Here is a 14,662-nt window from a genome sequence, read left to right as displayed (position 1 = left end):
TAGAGAGAGAGAATGTGGTTGAACAAGCAAATTTATAGGTTTTCTGTCCAACACCTCCAGCCAATCCAGACAGCCATATCTCAGACCAATGGGAGAAATAGTACATTTTAACATCTCCTGCCCCCCCAAGACCATATGTTAAGCTAACCTGGCTTTGTGTGGGGGATGAGACAAAGACTTTAGCAAAGAAATATTCATCAAACTGGTTTATGACACCTGTTTTAAAATTACAAACAGACAGTCGTATAACGGGAGGGCCCTGGGGGTTTGGCAAACACGAATACCTCTCACCAAAGTAGCACTAAATTATGTTGGTTTGCCTAAATTATAAATAAAGACATACAAAACATTTATCAAGTTATATGCAAAATCCCACATCACAACAGCAGGCCAAAAAAAGGTGTAAATCACACGGTGCCAAATCTGACGAATGAGGAGGATGTGACGATACCTTTGATTCTGCGGGAATCCCGGCACTTCCAGGTAGGGGGCACCAGTGCATTGAGAAGAAGGGTGGGGACTCGGTAGAGAAATGAATGACCTGATCAGTTTTGTGAAGGTTTGTTTCGTTTTCTGATAAATCCCATTTCCTAACTTTGGGTTGACTCCCCCCTCGTACAATGCCATACACAGAACAGAACGCCAGTCATCCTCAATACAACACAAGAGTACCAGAGTAACAATTTCAAGTACAGAGCAGAATTCAACAGTAGATGATCTCACATAATAGGTGTGAAAGATGCCAGGACACAGACGGACACCGAGACAGCCAGATGTTGAAAACACACACTTTTAATTCCTTCTGCACAGTCAGTGCACCAACCCAGAATAATGGCACACAGTCCTTTTCTTGTCTTTCTATTGCCGCATCTACCCCACTCCTCACAAGCTCTGTCCTCTTCCACTCGACTTTGGCTCCTTGAATGGAGTGAGACGGCCTCTTTTATACTTCACCCGGATGTGCTCCAGGTGCTCCCTGATGATCTTCCGGCAGAAGTGCTGCCTTCCAGGGCTCCATAATTATCTGGGCACCCCCATGTTGGTGCCCCAACATGGATGAGCTTCCAAGCTCTGTTCCCGTGGTCCCCACGCAGACCAGGGTGGCTGCCCTCTTGTGGCTCAGGGGGAGGTACTGTCCCTCTCCTGGTCCTTCCAGGTGTCCCGGCTGGGCTGAATCCCCAGCTGTCCTCCACATAGGATTCCAATTCTTACTGTTGGACTAATGCTGCCACCCCCCAAAACATTTATGGCCTCACTAGGCAGACCTCAAATTATTTACAGACAATTTCATCCCATCTTATCTTTATAGTCGAGTTTACTTGACCGGTGGTAACCTTTGGGGGTTAAAGTCCAATTCCTGATCTGACCACCGCCATATGCGCAGGCAGTTTGCCGAAGGCTGCTGTTACTATCAGTCTTTACTTTTATTTTACAAGGCTAACAACATTGCTATTCGTATCAAATGGAGAAACTTAGTAAAGTAAAAAAAATTTTGAACGGCGGTAGAAATTGGGAGTAGACGGCAGACAGAAAGAGAACCCTAGACGGGTGAGAGAGGTGGAGCCCAATACACTGTGGGGGTTGCTGATCCCCTAAAACTGGTGAAGCTGCAGCAGGTGAACTACACCAGAGTCCATTTTAATTGTGTCCATGAGTGCAAGAAAGAGAGAAGGGCCATCAGCCTTGACTTTAAATGTTACTTAGCAGGTAGATACATATGGGGGCTCCAAATCAATATTTGACTGACTAAACCCACCCAAGCCTTTGGCAAGCCCCAGAAATTGCCGCTTAGGTGAGCTCTTCACTACAAAATCATACATGCGGTCGCTCAATAACGATCCCACATGGGAAATATTTTCGAAAGTAACACAGCCTGTGGTTTTCCCCTGTGGAATTCTGCTGAGTCAGGATCAACGATGTGGATATGCATACCGGATATAAACGGCTTTATATATTGGAGAGAAGGTTTAAGGCGGTGATTCCCAACGTGAGGCACATGCCCCACTGGGGGGCAGTTAGATTTCTTTGGGGGGCAATTTGAGAATTTAGGTACGTTAAACAATTTATAAAATGAAAAACAGAAATTCACTGATAAAATGATCGCAAACAATAAACAAATAATTTTTATTTTTATTTTTTACAGAGACATTTATATATTTACATAAACACTAGCCATGTGCGCCTAACTACGTTGCGCGTGTTAAAGTTGTCTGTGAAGGGCTCCCTGTTTAAACACGGCTGCCAGTCGTGAACTGGGCCCTTCGTCTCACAGCATTATGATTTTTTATATGGGAAACAAAATTACAAAAAAAAACCCTTGGACATTATTTCGATAGGACCGGCCTACTCTTAATCACTGTCCGAATGGTAATTATGTGGTGGTGTAGGAGCATTTCTGCTTCTGTCCGTTCACAGTACGTCTCGTTTTCACGATACTATCATTTCCTCTCATGATCTCTTCTCAACCTTCCTCCAATCTCGCAGGTTACTTTTGGCAATCCAAAGAGTAAGGCAATATACACGGAGCAATGGTTATAAAAGAGGGACACATAGGTATCCAGGCTCTTTAAAGCACAAATAGGGATCACTTCACTGACATGTGAGCAAGCCACGGTACAACTGTGAGACGCGCAGCACTCGCCGGCTACAACGTAACAGTAATAATTTCCAGAACGTGCTGTTATGTTGTCATTCATTGTACCCACTGTCTTTCTTTCATTCATATGTTACGTAGGCACGTACCTTTTATCTTCGGCAATCTCATTCTCTAACCAGGCCTCAGGAGCTAACCAGCGTAACACTGTCCACCACCCCTTTCGTTATTCCGCGACATTGTTGACATCCATGAGTAACAACAATGTTTTAAACTGGACGGTGGTCTACGCATGCGTGGAATTTGTGGACAAACAAAAGATCAAGATATAAATAAAGATCTCTTTAGTTAATTTAAAGCACAACAATTTGTTTAGTTTGAATGTCTGTGTTTTGAGGTGTGACTGGCATACTACAGTCTTCAGTAGTATAAGCCTGGAGGAAATTTTTAATGCAATGCCTATGTTTTAGCTGTCTCTCTACTGCCATCTAGTGCTTCTTCTTCTAATTCACGGACAAATAAAGATCAAGATCCAAATGAAGATTATATATAGAGATAGTGGAGATAGTGAAGAACCCTTTAATTTATGATTTTACAACCGGCTTGGGTTTTTCTACTTAGAAATCATTCAGTCAGTCAGTCAGTCAGTCATCCTCAAACCCACTATATCCTAATACAGGGTCACAGGGGTCTGCTGGAGCCAAGCCCAGCCAGCACAGGGCACAAGGCAGGAACAAACCCTGGGCAGGACGCCAGCCCACCACAGGGCACACACACCCACACACCAAGCACAATTTAGGATCGCCAATGCACCTAACCTGCATGTCTTTGGACTGTGGGAGGAAACCCACACAGACACAGGGAGGACCCAGGAAGCGAACCCAGGTTTTTACCATTAAAATAATGTGAATTGTAACAATGATTATAATATTTTGCAATATGATCAAAATATTACAGAAAAAGCTGTCATTAAAGTTATTAAAGTAATGACCCTTTCCTGGCTGTGGTGAGGTCAGCAGCTGGATGACAGGGGGAGCCGATGCTAATGATGTCTTTCTTCTCTTCCCTCGTCCCCAGATTAAACGCCTAACTCCACCCTGACGCCCGGAGGAGGCTCCGCCCCTTTCTGCTACAAGCACTATAAATTCATCCCTATCTCCCTTAAGGTGGTGTCGGATGTCAGACTGACACCCAAGACTGGCAGAGCCCCCCAATTGCCTCACAAGTAGCCTGGCGCTTTTTCTTTTCAGCCATTTTGCTGGCTCTGATTTCTTTTTTTTTATTCCCAAGCTGGGACCACAACCTTTTCTGGCTGTCGCCCCTGATCTGCTTTCCTGGCCACGTGATACCATTGATTGTTTGGTGAAGCTTTTCCATCGACATCGGCGTCAAAAGGTTTTTGTACCAACGTATCAACCTTAGGAACGTAAACAAATAACAACCGGCCTCTCTAAATAGCGATGTCCGCATTACCCTGAGGACACACTGAGAATACCGTCTTAACATTTAGACAGGAATTTGGGGAGATCACGAAGGGTTGGGGGACCAACTGGGTACCCCATTGGATAGGAACCAAATTACAGTAAAGAAAACGTTCAAATGAAAAAATATCTTGCCACCTCTGCACATGAAGCCTGCGGACTCTAAGTGACTTCCTCTCCGTTTGATTGGTTTGTTTTCCGTGGAGCTCTGTGGTCATTGGCAGCAGGTTCCCAAATAGAACATCCTCTTCTGATGCCTTCATTCTTTAAATAGCTCCTGGGGCAGAAGTCAATCGAGAAGTCAATGGAGGCTCTGATGGGGGCGCTCGAGAGACTGAGTGAGAAGTCTGAGTGTCCTGATAAAAAACAAAATCCAGGCCTTTAACTCTTTCAGGGCGGATGTCGACTTTTGTCAAAATTCAGGGGTCAAGGACAGTAATCGGTGACAAAACTTGCTGTTAAAATAAATAATAATAAAAACCAAGATCCAGACCTTTAATGACCTCTTGGGCACGGCTGTCAGCAGTGTGTCTGTCTGCGGAGAGAGTGTCGACCTCGTCGAGAGGTTTACTTACCTTGGCAGTGACATTCATGCCTCTGGTGACTCTTCCTATGAAGTCAGTAGACGTATTGGGAGAGCATGGGGGGTCATGAGGTCGCTGGAAAGGGGTGTGTGGGGCTCCTGATATCTCAGCAAAAGGACGAAGGTCCAAATCTTTAGAGTCCTGGTGCTTCCTGTCTTGCTAAATGGTTGCGAGACATGGACGCTATCCAGTGACCTGAGATGAAGACTGGACTCCATCACGTGTGTCTCTTGGGTGCCGCTGGTTTGACTTTGTGTTGCTCACGGAGTCCCGAATGAGGCACAGGACCTGCATTGTGAGGAAGCGTCAGTCACAGCACTACGGCCATGTGACACGTTTCCCCGAGGGTGATCCAGCTTGTAAGATCCTCATTGTTGGGGACCCGAGTGGCTGGACCAGGCCAAGGGGTCGCCCATGTAACACCTGCCTACGGTAGATAAGAGGGCCATTTCCGGAGGGTGGGACTGGACCGCATGTCTGCCTGGGGAGGTTGCCAACCGAGATCCCGAGTTTTTTCGTCCCAGTGTACCAGTGCATGCTCCCCAACTTGACTTGACTTTACTTGGGGCAGAAGAAGTGCAAACCAGAAGTGGTGACACAGGTTTGTCTTTGGACTCGTCTTCTGGCCTGCGGTGGTGTTGATCGGTGATATTCGCCAAAGTAATTCCTCTCAGTGAATGTGCTCTGATGCGTTGAATATTTTCCTGTAAATTCATCTTGTGGCTGGTTTAGACAAATATATATATATATATATATATATATATATATATATATATATATATATATATATATATATATATATATATATATATATATTTCCAACCCAGAGGCCCATGATGCTTTGTGGGGACACCGTGACATCACAGAGCATTTGCAGCCATGCCATAGAACTTTCATGCATGCTGTCATAAGGGACAGCTTAAGGGCTCTGGTGATTGTAATTCCCCGCTGCTCCAGGGGTTGGCGCTGTGTCCAAATGCCTTTTCTCTTCCTCCCTCTGCACACCAGAAGATTGACAGGCTGGTGACACCTCTGAAGTCACTTCCTCTATTCTTTCTGTATGGACCCGCCTTTTTCTGCCGGAAACAACTTAAGACCTGGAAGATCCACCTTCTTGAGACCCTTTAATTGGGAACTCAACAACTGTTGTGGGTGTTTTTTTGTGTTTCATTTCACTTCGGTTATATGGAGTCACCAAGGTGTGGCCCCAACTCTTTATTGTGCTCTGTCTATTCTCTTACAATGCGTACTGTATGATCGTTACTGAGCTGCTTCTGCCCCGAGTGTATATATTGTGGTCGGGTGTGGGAATGACAGTCTCCAGACAGCAAAGAACGACATTTGGAGGGGCCAAACGCCCCTTTTATTGTCTGTGGACAGTGAGAAACAAAATCTAACAGAGGAGTGTTTTTCTAACGTGGGAGCTCAAATAACAAAAGGTGTTTAGGAGATTATCGTAGTTGTCTCTAGTGGAGCTCCGTCCAGTGGGTTGCTCTGGCCAGTTAAAGATGCCTCCTTTCCAGGACTCCCAGTGTCTTATGGAGGCTGGACTGGAAGGGACGGGGTTAAATGCCTTCATCTGGCGACTTCTCAGCACTGTGGAGAAAGAAGGAGACGACAAGGTTAGCGGCAACACTCCCTCTCGTCTTAGCGGGTTGCATACCTCGACTGAGCCTGCGAGAGGGACATTTGACACTCATGTGTGACAATATTGAAGTTCCACCCTGCATGTGTTAAAAAGGAAAAAAAAATTTGAGGGGTACAGTGGAAGCTCAGTTAAGAAGTGAGGTGATGATTAGTGAGCAACAGGATGGTTTCATGTCAAGAAAGAGCTCCACAGATGTGATGTTTGCTCTGAGGGTGTTGATGGAGGAGTTTAGAGAAGAACAGAAGGAGTTGCATTGCGACTTTGTGGACCTGGAGAAAGAAAATGACAGGGTGACTGAGAGGAGCTGTGGTATTGTATGAGGAAGTGGGGAGTGGCAGAGAAGTACATAAGAGTGGTACAGAATATGTACAAGGGAAGTGTGACCCTGGTGGGGTCTGCGGTAGGAGTGACAGAGGTGGAATTACATCAGGGATCGGCTCTGAGCCCTTTCTTATTGGCAATGGTGATGGACAGGCAGACAGACGAGATTAGACGGGAGTCCACGTGGACTGTGATGTTTTCTGATGACATTGTGATCTGCAGGTTGAGGAGACCCTGGAGAGGTGGAGATATGAGAGGAAAGGAATGATGTTTAGTAGGACCACCAAGACAGAATACATGTGTGTGAATGAGAGGGAGGTCAGTGGATTGGTGAGGATGAGGGAGTAGAGTTGGTGAAGGTGGAGGAGTTTAAATACTTGGGATCAGCAGTACAGAGTAATGGGGATTGTGGGAGAGAAATGAAAAAGAGAGCGCAGGCAGGGTGGAGTGAGTGGAGAAGAGTGTCAGGAGTGATTGGTGACAGACGGGTATCAGCAAGAGTGAAAGGGAAGGTCTACAGGACGGCAGTGAGACCAGCTGTGTTATATGGGCTGGAGACGGTGGCACAGGAGGCAGAGCTGGAGGTGGCAGAGTTAAAGATGTTAAGATTTGCATTGGGTGTGACGAGGATGGACAGGATTAGAAATGAGGACATTAGAGGTTCAGCTCAGGTGGGACGAGATTGCGTTGGCTTGGACATGTGCAGAGGAGAGATGAGGGGTATATTGAGAGAAGGATGCTAAGGATAGAGCTGCTAGGTACGAGGAGAAGAGGAAGGCCTAAGAGAAGGTTTAGGGATGTGGTGAGAGAGGACATGCAGGTGATGGGGATGACAGAGCAAAATGGAGAGGACAGAAAGATATGGAAGAAGATGACCCGCTGTGGCAAACCCTAACAGGAGCAGCTGAAAGAATTAACTGACCATAATGAGAATATTAGGAGTAATGCTACCGGATTTATAACACCGCTCTCCATGATCCAGCAGCACAATGCCGCATGGCTAATTTGCATGCATAATAGGCTTGTGCTGGAGCTGCGATCCAAAACAAGTGTTAACTCTTTCAGTTAGGCGGATGTCGACTTTTGTCGAAATTCAAGGATAGAGGACGGGAATCGACTGTAGACTTTCACAAAACTTGCCATTGTGTTTTAGTTCGACTCACTTTGGTAGAAGGAATGTTAGTGTTGTTGATGTGACCTCAGTTCCTTGCGCGTGTATGAGTAACGAAGAGCAAACAGCCTTTAAAATGGCATCGACCTCTGACGAGAGACCAAAGTGAATGGGTAAAGCAAAACAGTCTGTGAATGATGTTTAGCATATTACCACTGAATCGGACTCCGTACAGGCGCCCACAGCAACAGACGTTTTATGTTGATTTATGTATGAAACCATTGCTTTGTGTGCTTTTTGAAAAAAATATTCAGCCTTCAAAAATTTAATTATCCCTACTCCTCCCTTAGAAAGAAAACACACGTCACCCTGTGAAATAATAACGTAATGGAACAAGTGACATCAGTCAGGGAAGAGTCACCCAAGTATGAGCTGGCATTACATCACCAATGGCAGGGGCATCTGTATAAAAAACCTGCAAAGTCGCATGGTTTCCCACCTAGTGTAGCAAAAGGTGTGGCACCTCAAAGAGCCATGTAAAGAGCAGAGAGTCCATCCGTTGCGGTGCTTGGTGCCAGCAGTACATTGGTGTCAGAAGTGGGATGAAAAGACCTGCAGTCTGACTTAGCAGGGCGCCGAGTGCCACAGAGACCTAAAACGGACCTGCTTGGCTCTTCGGCTGGAGAGTCTTGAGGCTCAAATCTGTAATCTGGAGTGCCGCTTGCAGCATCCATACAGGTGGGATGACAGCTGAGGAACTGCCGCCTCTGCCCCTGCACCACCGCTTCTCGTTCTGCTAAGGTTTCATTAGCTGGAATGCATGGACGCCTGAGGAGTTTTGGCCACGTGGAGCTGAGGAAAAGTGTGGCAGATTGAGTTGCCGCTGAACCCAAGCAAGCTGTGAGCAGCAGGGTCGATGGTAAAAATACGCAGGCAAAGCACAAGGCAGATCGTAGAGTCGGAGGGAGAGTCTTAACACCGAGGCCCCAAACCAAAAATGCGCTTTGCACCTCCAGTTCAGCGACGGAAAACGGCCAAGAGACCGGAACATGTGAATGACAAGGATGTTTGGCTGCTCGCTTACAACTGGCCAGCGTTGAACGGCTCTGCTGACAGAGTGGCACTCAACATCCCAGCTGTGCTGTTTGACAACACTCCGCTCGCGATGTCTGCTGATGTGCCCTCGTCACCAGCTGCACGACTGAAGCAAAACCGGAGACCACAGTGCCATTTCAACGAGTCTGTGCACCGTCACAAGGAGCCTGGAGTGGCCACTGGGGACAGCAAGTTCAGTGTTGACGAGTGACATCAGCCAGGGAGGAGACACCCAAACACAAGCTGGCAGGACATCACCAGTGGCAGGGGTGCCTATAGAAATGAAAAGCTTGCAAAACAGCATGTCTTTCTAACAAGTGGGGCAAAAGGCGAGCAGGCCTGTTACAGATGGCAAGCCCCCTCAATTAGCCATGTAAAGGGCAGAGAATCCATCCATTGTGTCACTCGGCGACCAAAGCTAATAATAATAATAAAAGATTTATTACTGTTTACAAGGCGTTTCTATAAAGTGCACAGCATCTGAGATTAGAAACCAAAAAAGACACTGGAGTGATGCCCGGTGCTGGGACCTAAAGTGACGCCATCGCGAGGCTAATGTGTGTCACAAGCCTGGGACCCTATGAGAGCAATGCTAATAAAAATAATAATAATAAGTTTTATTTATGTAGTGCCTTTTATACACTCAAGGACACTTTATAATTCAATAAACACATTAAGAAAACAATAGAAATTACATACAAGAAAATAAATAATATTTATTGTAAAGATGTGTTTTTAACACATGAAATGAATAATAGATTTTTACTCATGAAGGCTGAGAGGAAGAGCATTTCAAATTTTAGGGGCAATCACATGGAAAGCTCTTCCCCCATAGTTACTAACCTGTATTTAGGTACAGCGAGTGAGCTTCCGATGATCGTAATGCATGGGCAGGAGTGTAAGGATAATGAGGGGCTAAACCGTGAAGGGCTTTAAAGGTGAGAAGAATTCTTTGGATTTCTGTTTATCATTGGCTGTGCTTTCAAAGTAGCAACTTCCTTTTAATATCTGACATGCCTTATGGAAACAGTAGGATTTCAGCTGTGACATTAAGTTTATTGGATTAACAGAAAATATGCAATATGCATCATAACAAAATTAGACAGGTGCATAAATGTGGGCACAACAACAGAGATATGACATCAATACTTACTGTAGGTGAGCCTCCTTTTGCAAATCTAACAGCCTCTAGACGCTGTCCTCCTATAGCTTTTGATGAGTGTCTGGATTCTGGATGGAGGTATTTCTGATCATTCTTCATACAAAATCTCTTCAGTTCAGTTCAATTTGATGGCTGCTGAGTATGGACAGCCTGCTTCAAGTCATTGATTTTCGATGATATTCAAGTCAGGGGACTGTGATGGCCATTCCAGAACATTGTACTTCTCCCTCTGCATGAATGCCTTTGTACAGGGTGGTCCAGATCTAATTATGCAGATCCAGGTCGTCTGGATGACTTTGATTTATGCCGGGACGATTCCAGTTCGGCGCAAAGATGATTCTCGATGTTGTCAGTTCGCACACTTCTCGATGGTCCAGGATATTTTGGGTGATTTTCTATGTAATAAACTTAATAAGTTATAGCGTAATGAAAATTGCATAATTAGATCTGGACCACTGTATAGATTTCGAACTGTGTTTTCGGTCATTGTCTTTTTGGAATATCCAACCCCTGCGTAACTTCAACTTTGTGACTGATGCTTGAACATTATCCTGAAGAATTTATTGATATTGGGTTGAATTCATGCGACCCTCGACTTTAACAAGGGCCCCAGTCTCTGAACTAGCCACACAGCCCCACAGCATGATGGAACCTCCACCAAATTTGATTGTAGGTAGCAGGTGTTTTTCTTGGAATGTGGTGTTCTTCTTCCGCCATGCAAAGCGCTTTTTGTTCTGGCCAAATAACTCCATTTCTGTCTCATCAGTCCAAAGCACTTTGTTCCAAAATTAATCTGGCTTATCTAAATGAGCATTGGCATACAACAAGCGACTTTGTTTGTGACGTGAGTGCAGAAAGGGCTTCTTTCTCATCACCCTGCCATACAGATGTTCTTTGTGCAAATTGCGCTGAATTGTAGAACGATGTACTGTAGCGAGATGTTCCTGCAGGTCTTTGGAGGTGATCTGTGGGTTGTCTGTCACCATTCTCATAATCCTGCTCATATGCCACTCCTGTATTGTTCTTGGCCTGCCAGACCTGAGGTTGGTTTAACAGCAACTGTGCCTGTGGCCTTCCATTTCCTGATTCCATTCCTGACAGTTGAAACTGACAGTTTAATCCTCTGAGATGGCTTTTTGTAGCCTTCCCCAAACCAGGAGACTCAACAATCTTTATTTTCAGATCTTTGGAGAGTTGCTTTGAGGATCCCATGCTGTCTGTCGCTCTTCAGAGGAGAGTCAAAGGGAAGGAAGCACAACTTGCAATTGACCACCTTAAATACCTTTTACCACTCGTGATTGGACACTCCTGTCTATGAAGTTCAAGGCTTAATGTGCTCATCCAACCAAGTAATCAGCATTGAGCAGCAACAGGCATTCAAATCAGCACAATGACAAGGGGACCCACATTTTTGCACAGCCAGTTTTTCACATTTGATTTAATTTCATACGACTAAATACTGCGTCACTTAAAATCTTTGTTTGAAAAACACCCCAGTACTCCGATGTTCCTAGGAAATGAAAGACATACCACTGTTATCTTTATTGTTGAGATGAAATTATTATGCAGGCTGAGAGGGGTTCCCAAACCTTTTCATATGACTGTGTACTTAGTCAGTAGGCCATAAGACAATGCATTGCAATAGCCCAGACGAGTAGTGATGAAAGCGTGAATGAGTGTTTCAGTATCCTTCACACTGAGGACAGAATGCAGATGAACGATGTTACGAAGATAAAAAAAGCTGTCTGTACTATTGAGCTAATGTATGGTTGAATAGTAAGAAGCTGATCAAAGATGACACCGATATTACGGACTGATGCTGAGGGTTCAACCAGGATCCCATCGACGTCACGAAGAGTAGAGAGGACAGATTTGGTACCAACTAATAAGATTTCTGGTTTTTCAGGATTGAGTTGTGAAAAATTATCTTTCATCCAATGATTGATTTCCTGAATGCAGTCAGTCAGTGCGACAGGTGAAGATGTTGCAGTTGCATCAGCACTTGGAGTGGTGGCTCTGAGGCTGGGGATCTGCACTGGCAATCGGAAGGTTGCTGGTTCGAATCCCGTAAATGCCAAAAGGGACTCTGCTCTGTTAGGACCTTGAGCAAGGGCCTTAACCTGCAATTGCTGAGTGCTTTGAGTAGTAAGAAAAGTGCTATATAAGCGCAAAGAATTATTATTATTATTGACACTTACATAAAGTTGTGTGTCATCGGCAGAGCAGTGGAAGCTCAGACCATACTGACGAATAATCTCACCTAACGGGAGCATATAGGGAGGATTGGACCGAGAACTGACCCTTGAGGGATACCTCATGTGTTTGAAGTAGTGGCAGATTTGTATTCCCTAATGACGATCACTGAGGTGTGATGTGAACCAAGAAAGAGCAACACCAGAGATATTAATAGCTGAAAGTCGGGACAGTAAAATGTCGTGGTTAACAAATGCTGCATGTGTGATAAGCTTCATTTCTTAATGCATAAACCTGTGGCCATTTGTTGTATGTTGTTTGTGGTTATCGTCCCTTCTGCGTCTTTTGTTGTGTGAGCCGTGGTGGCGTAGCGGTTAGCACTGCAGCCTCACAGCTCACATCACATTTTTGACCACGATAATCAGTCCAGCATCGCCCTCGGGGACACTCAAAGCTAGTTTGGCTCCTCTTTCCCCATGGACTTCGGTGCATCTTGTGGAGTTTGGAGAAAACGTTTCTCTGATTTTGGTTGAATTCGCTGAGACTCCGAGGGACTCATCCGGGTGAAAGAGAAGAACGCATTACTGACTGCAGACCCCAAAAGTGTTCGAAGTTGCAGGCTTACCTTGCTAGAGCTCCCCATGAACGGTCCCCCCTGCACACACATCACACAAGGGGGAAAATGTAACGGAAAAAAGCCTGAGATGTCACTAAAGGTCAAAGATGAGGGGAAAAGAGAAGAGTCGTGACATGCTATGTCTGCTTTTTGATTTCCTCCTCCGAGTCATGTTTTTTCCACGTTTCAACGGCCATCACTTGGTGGGCTAGCAGAGAATCGTCTGTCTCCTAATGTGTCATTTGCTTTCCTGTTTCCTTTGCTCTCTCTGATCTTTGTTGCTTCCTAGTAACAGCAAGCTGGCATTTCAAGCCCAGTGCCCCATATGTGCCTGTCACTCTTGTGTTAAGTGTATTGATTACCTTTACAGAGAGGTTCGGGGGGAGGGGGCTGAGGGCTTTGACCTTCTAGCGGAGTCGCTGCTAGCAGAGCTGCCAGAACGTTCCACGTTGTCCACAGTTAACATGTTCATATGAGAGGAGGATGCGCTGAGACCTCCATAAGGGATTTTGAGCTAAGGAAATCGCGCATGAGCAATGAATGGTGAGTTTTTTAAAGGTGGGCTCCGTATTTCATTTGGGGGGGCATCTCTTCAGGTGTTTGGATGGGAGACCAGCGGGTGTTTGTGTCGTAGAGGCCTATTTTGACAAGTGGCTGATGTTCTGGATTGCCTTGATAATTCCAGCTGTTCCTATTGTCTCACCGTTACCCTTGTGACTTCCATGTTATTTTATATACGGGGTAAAGATTGACAAGTCTCTCTTTGTCTTAACAGAGGACCGATGAGGAAGCGGTGGTTGACCAAGGCGGAACGAGCTCCATCCTGAACATCCACTATGAGAAGGAGGAATTAGAAAGTGAGTGAGCGACACTTTTCTGTTTTTTTTGTGTCCTGTGTACATCACTTGACGGATGAGGGAAGACCAACTTGCCATTTCACACCAGTACAATACAAATAAAAGGGTACAGACAGCATGTAATAGTCAGTCTGGAAAATTGGGCATTTTATTTAAAGAAACAAAGAGTGTCTACGAGACACACTAGTTCAGTTCTGTTTATTGTCATCGTACCTGACAGTGCACTGGAAAGCTTATTGTGCTCATGTCACTTGTCCAGAGACTTGAAGTGACAAAACAGTAAAGAGAAGAACATCACGGCAAACACCACAAATTACTAAACAGAGTGAGGATGACAACAATAAATAAATATGTAACACTTTCAAGTTTATATAAATAAAGTCGTAAGTTTGTGCGCTGGTGACCTCTTAGGCACGGCCATCAGCAGTGTGTGTGCCTGTCTGCAGAGAGAGTGTCGACCTCGTCGAGAGGTTTACTTACCTTGGCAGTGACATTCATGTGACTCTGGTGACTCTTCCTATGAAGTCAGTAGGCGGATTGGGACAGCGTGGGGGGTCATGAGGTCATTTTAAAGGGGTGTGTGATATCTCAGCAAAAGGATGAAGGTCCAAGTCTTTAGAGCCCTGGTGCTTCCTGTTTGCAAGACACGGACGCTATCCACTGACCTGAGATGAAGACCGGACTCCGTTAGTATTGTGTCTCTTCTGAGAATCCTTGGGTCCCTCTGGTTTGACTTTGTGTTGCTGATGGGGTCCCAAATGAGGCATGTGACCGGCATTGTGAGGGAGTGTCAGTTACGGCACTATGGCCATGAGGTGCGATTACCCGAGTGTTATCCAGCTCACAGGATCCTCATTGTCAAGGACTGAACCAGGCCAAGGGGATGCCCATGTCACACCTGGCTGTGGCAGATAGGTGGTCATTTCCGGAGGGTGGGGCTGGACCACATGTCTGCCTGGCGGGTTGCCAACCAGGATCTGTCGTATGGAGGGTGCACTGTG

At 45.5% G+C, this 14,662-nt stretch overlaps 1 protein-coding gene across 1 annotated transcript in view; it reads left to right on the top strand.

Moving 5' to 3' along the window:
• Nucleotides 1-14,662, top strand: part of LOC120524856 (electroneutral sodium bicarbonate exchanger 1-like) — a 237,765-nt gene that overhangs the window by 65,678 nt on the left and 157,425 nt on the right. The window contains exon 2 of the mRNA XM_039746652.1: nucleotides 13,580-13,661. Within this exon, the coding sequence (XP_039602586.1) occupies nucleotides 13,580-13,661 (82 nt within the window). The remainder of the gene's footprint in view (nucleotides 1-13,579; nucleotides 13,662-14,662) is intronic.

The sequence above is a fragment of the Polypterus senegalus genome, chromosome 3, assembly GCF_016835505.1.
Source record: "Polypterus senegalus isolate Bchr_013 chromosome 3, ASM1683550v1, whole genome shotgun sequence".
In the NCBI taxonomy this organism is placed as follows: Eukaryota; Metazoa; Chordata; class Cladistia; order Polypteriformes; family Polypteridae; genus Polypterus; species Polypterus senegalus.
Note: the sequence above shows the minus strand (reverse complement) of the source record. Positions and strands in the feature narration are given on the sequence as shown.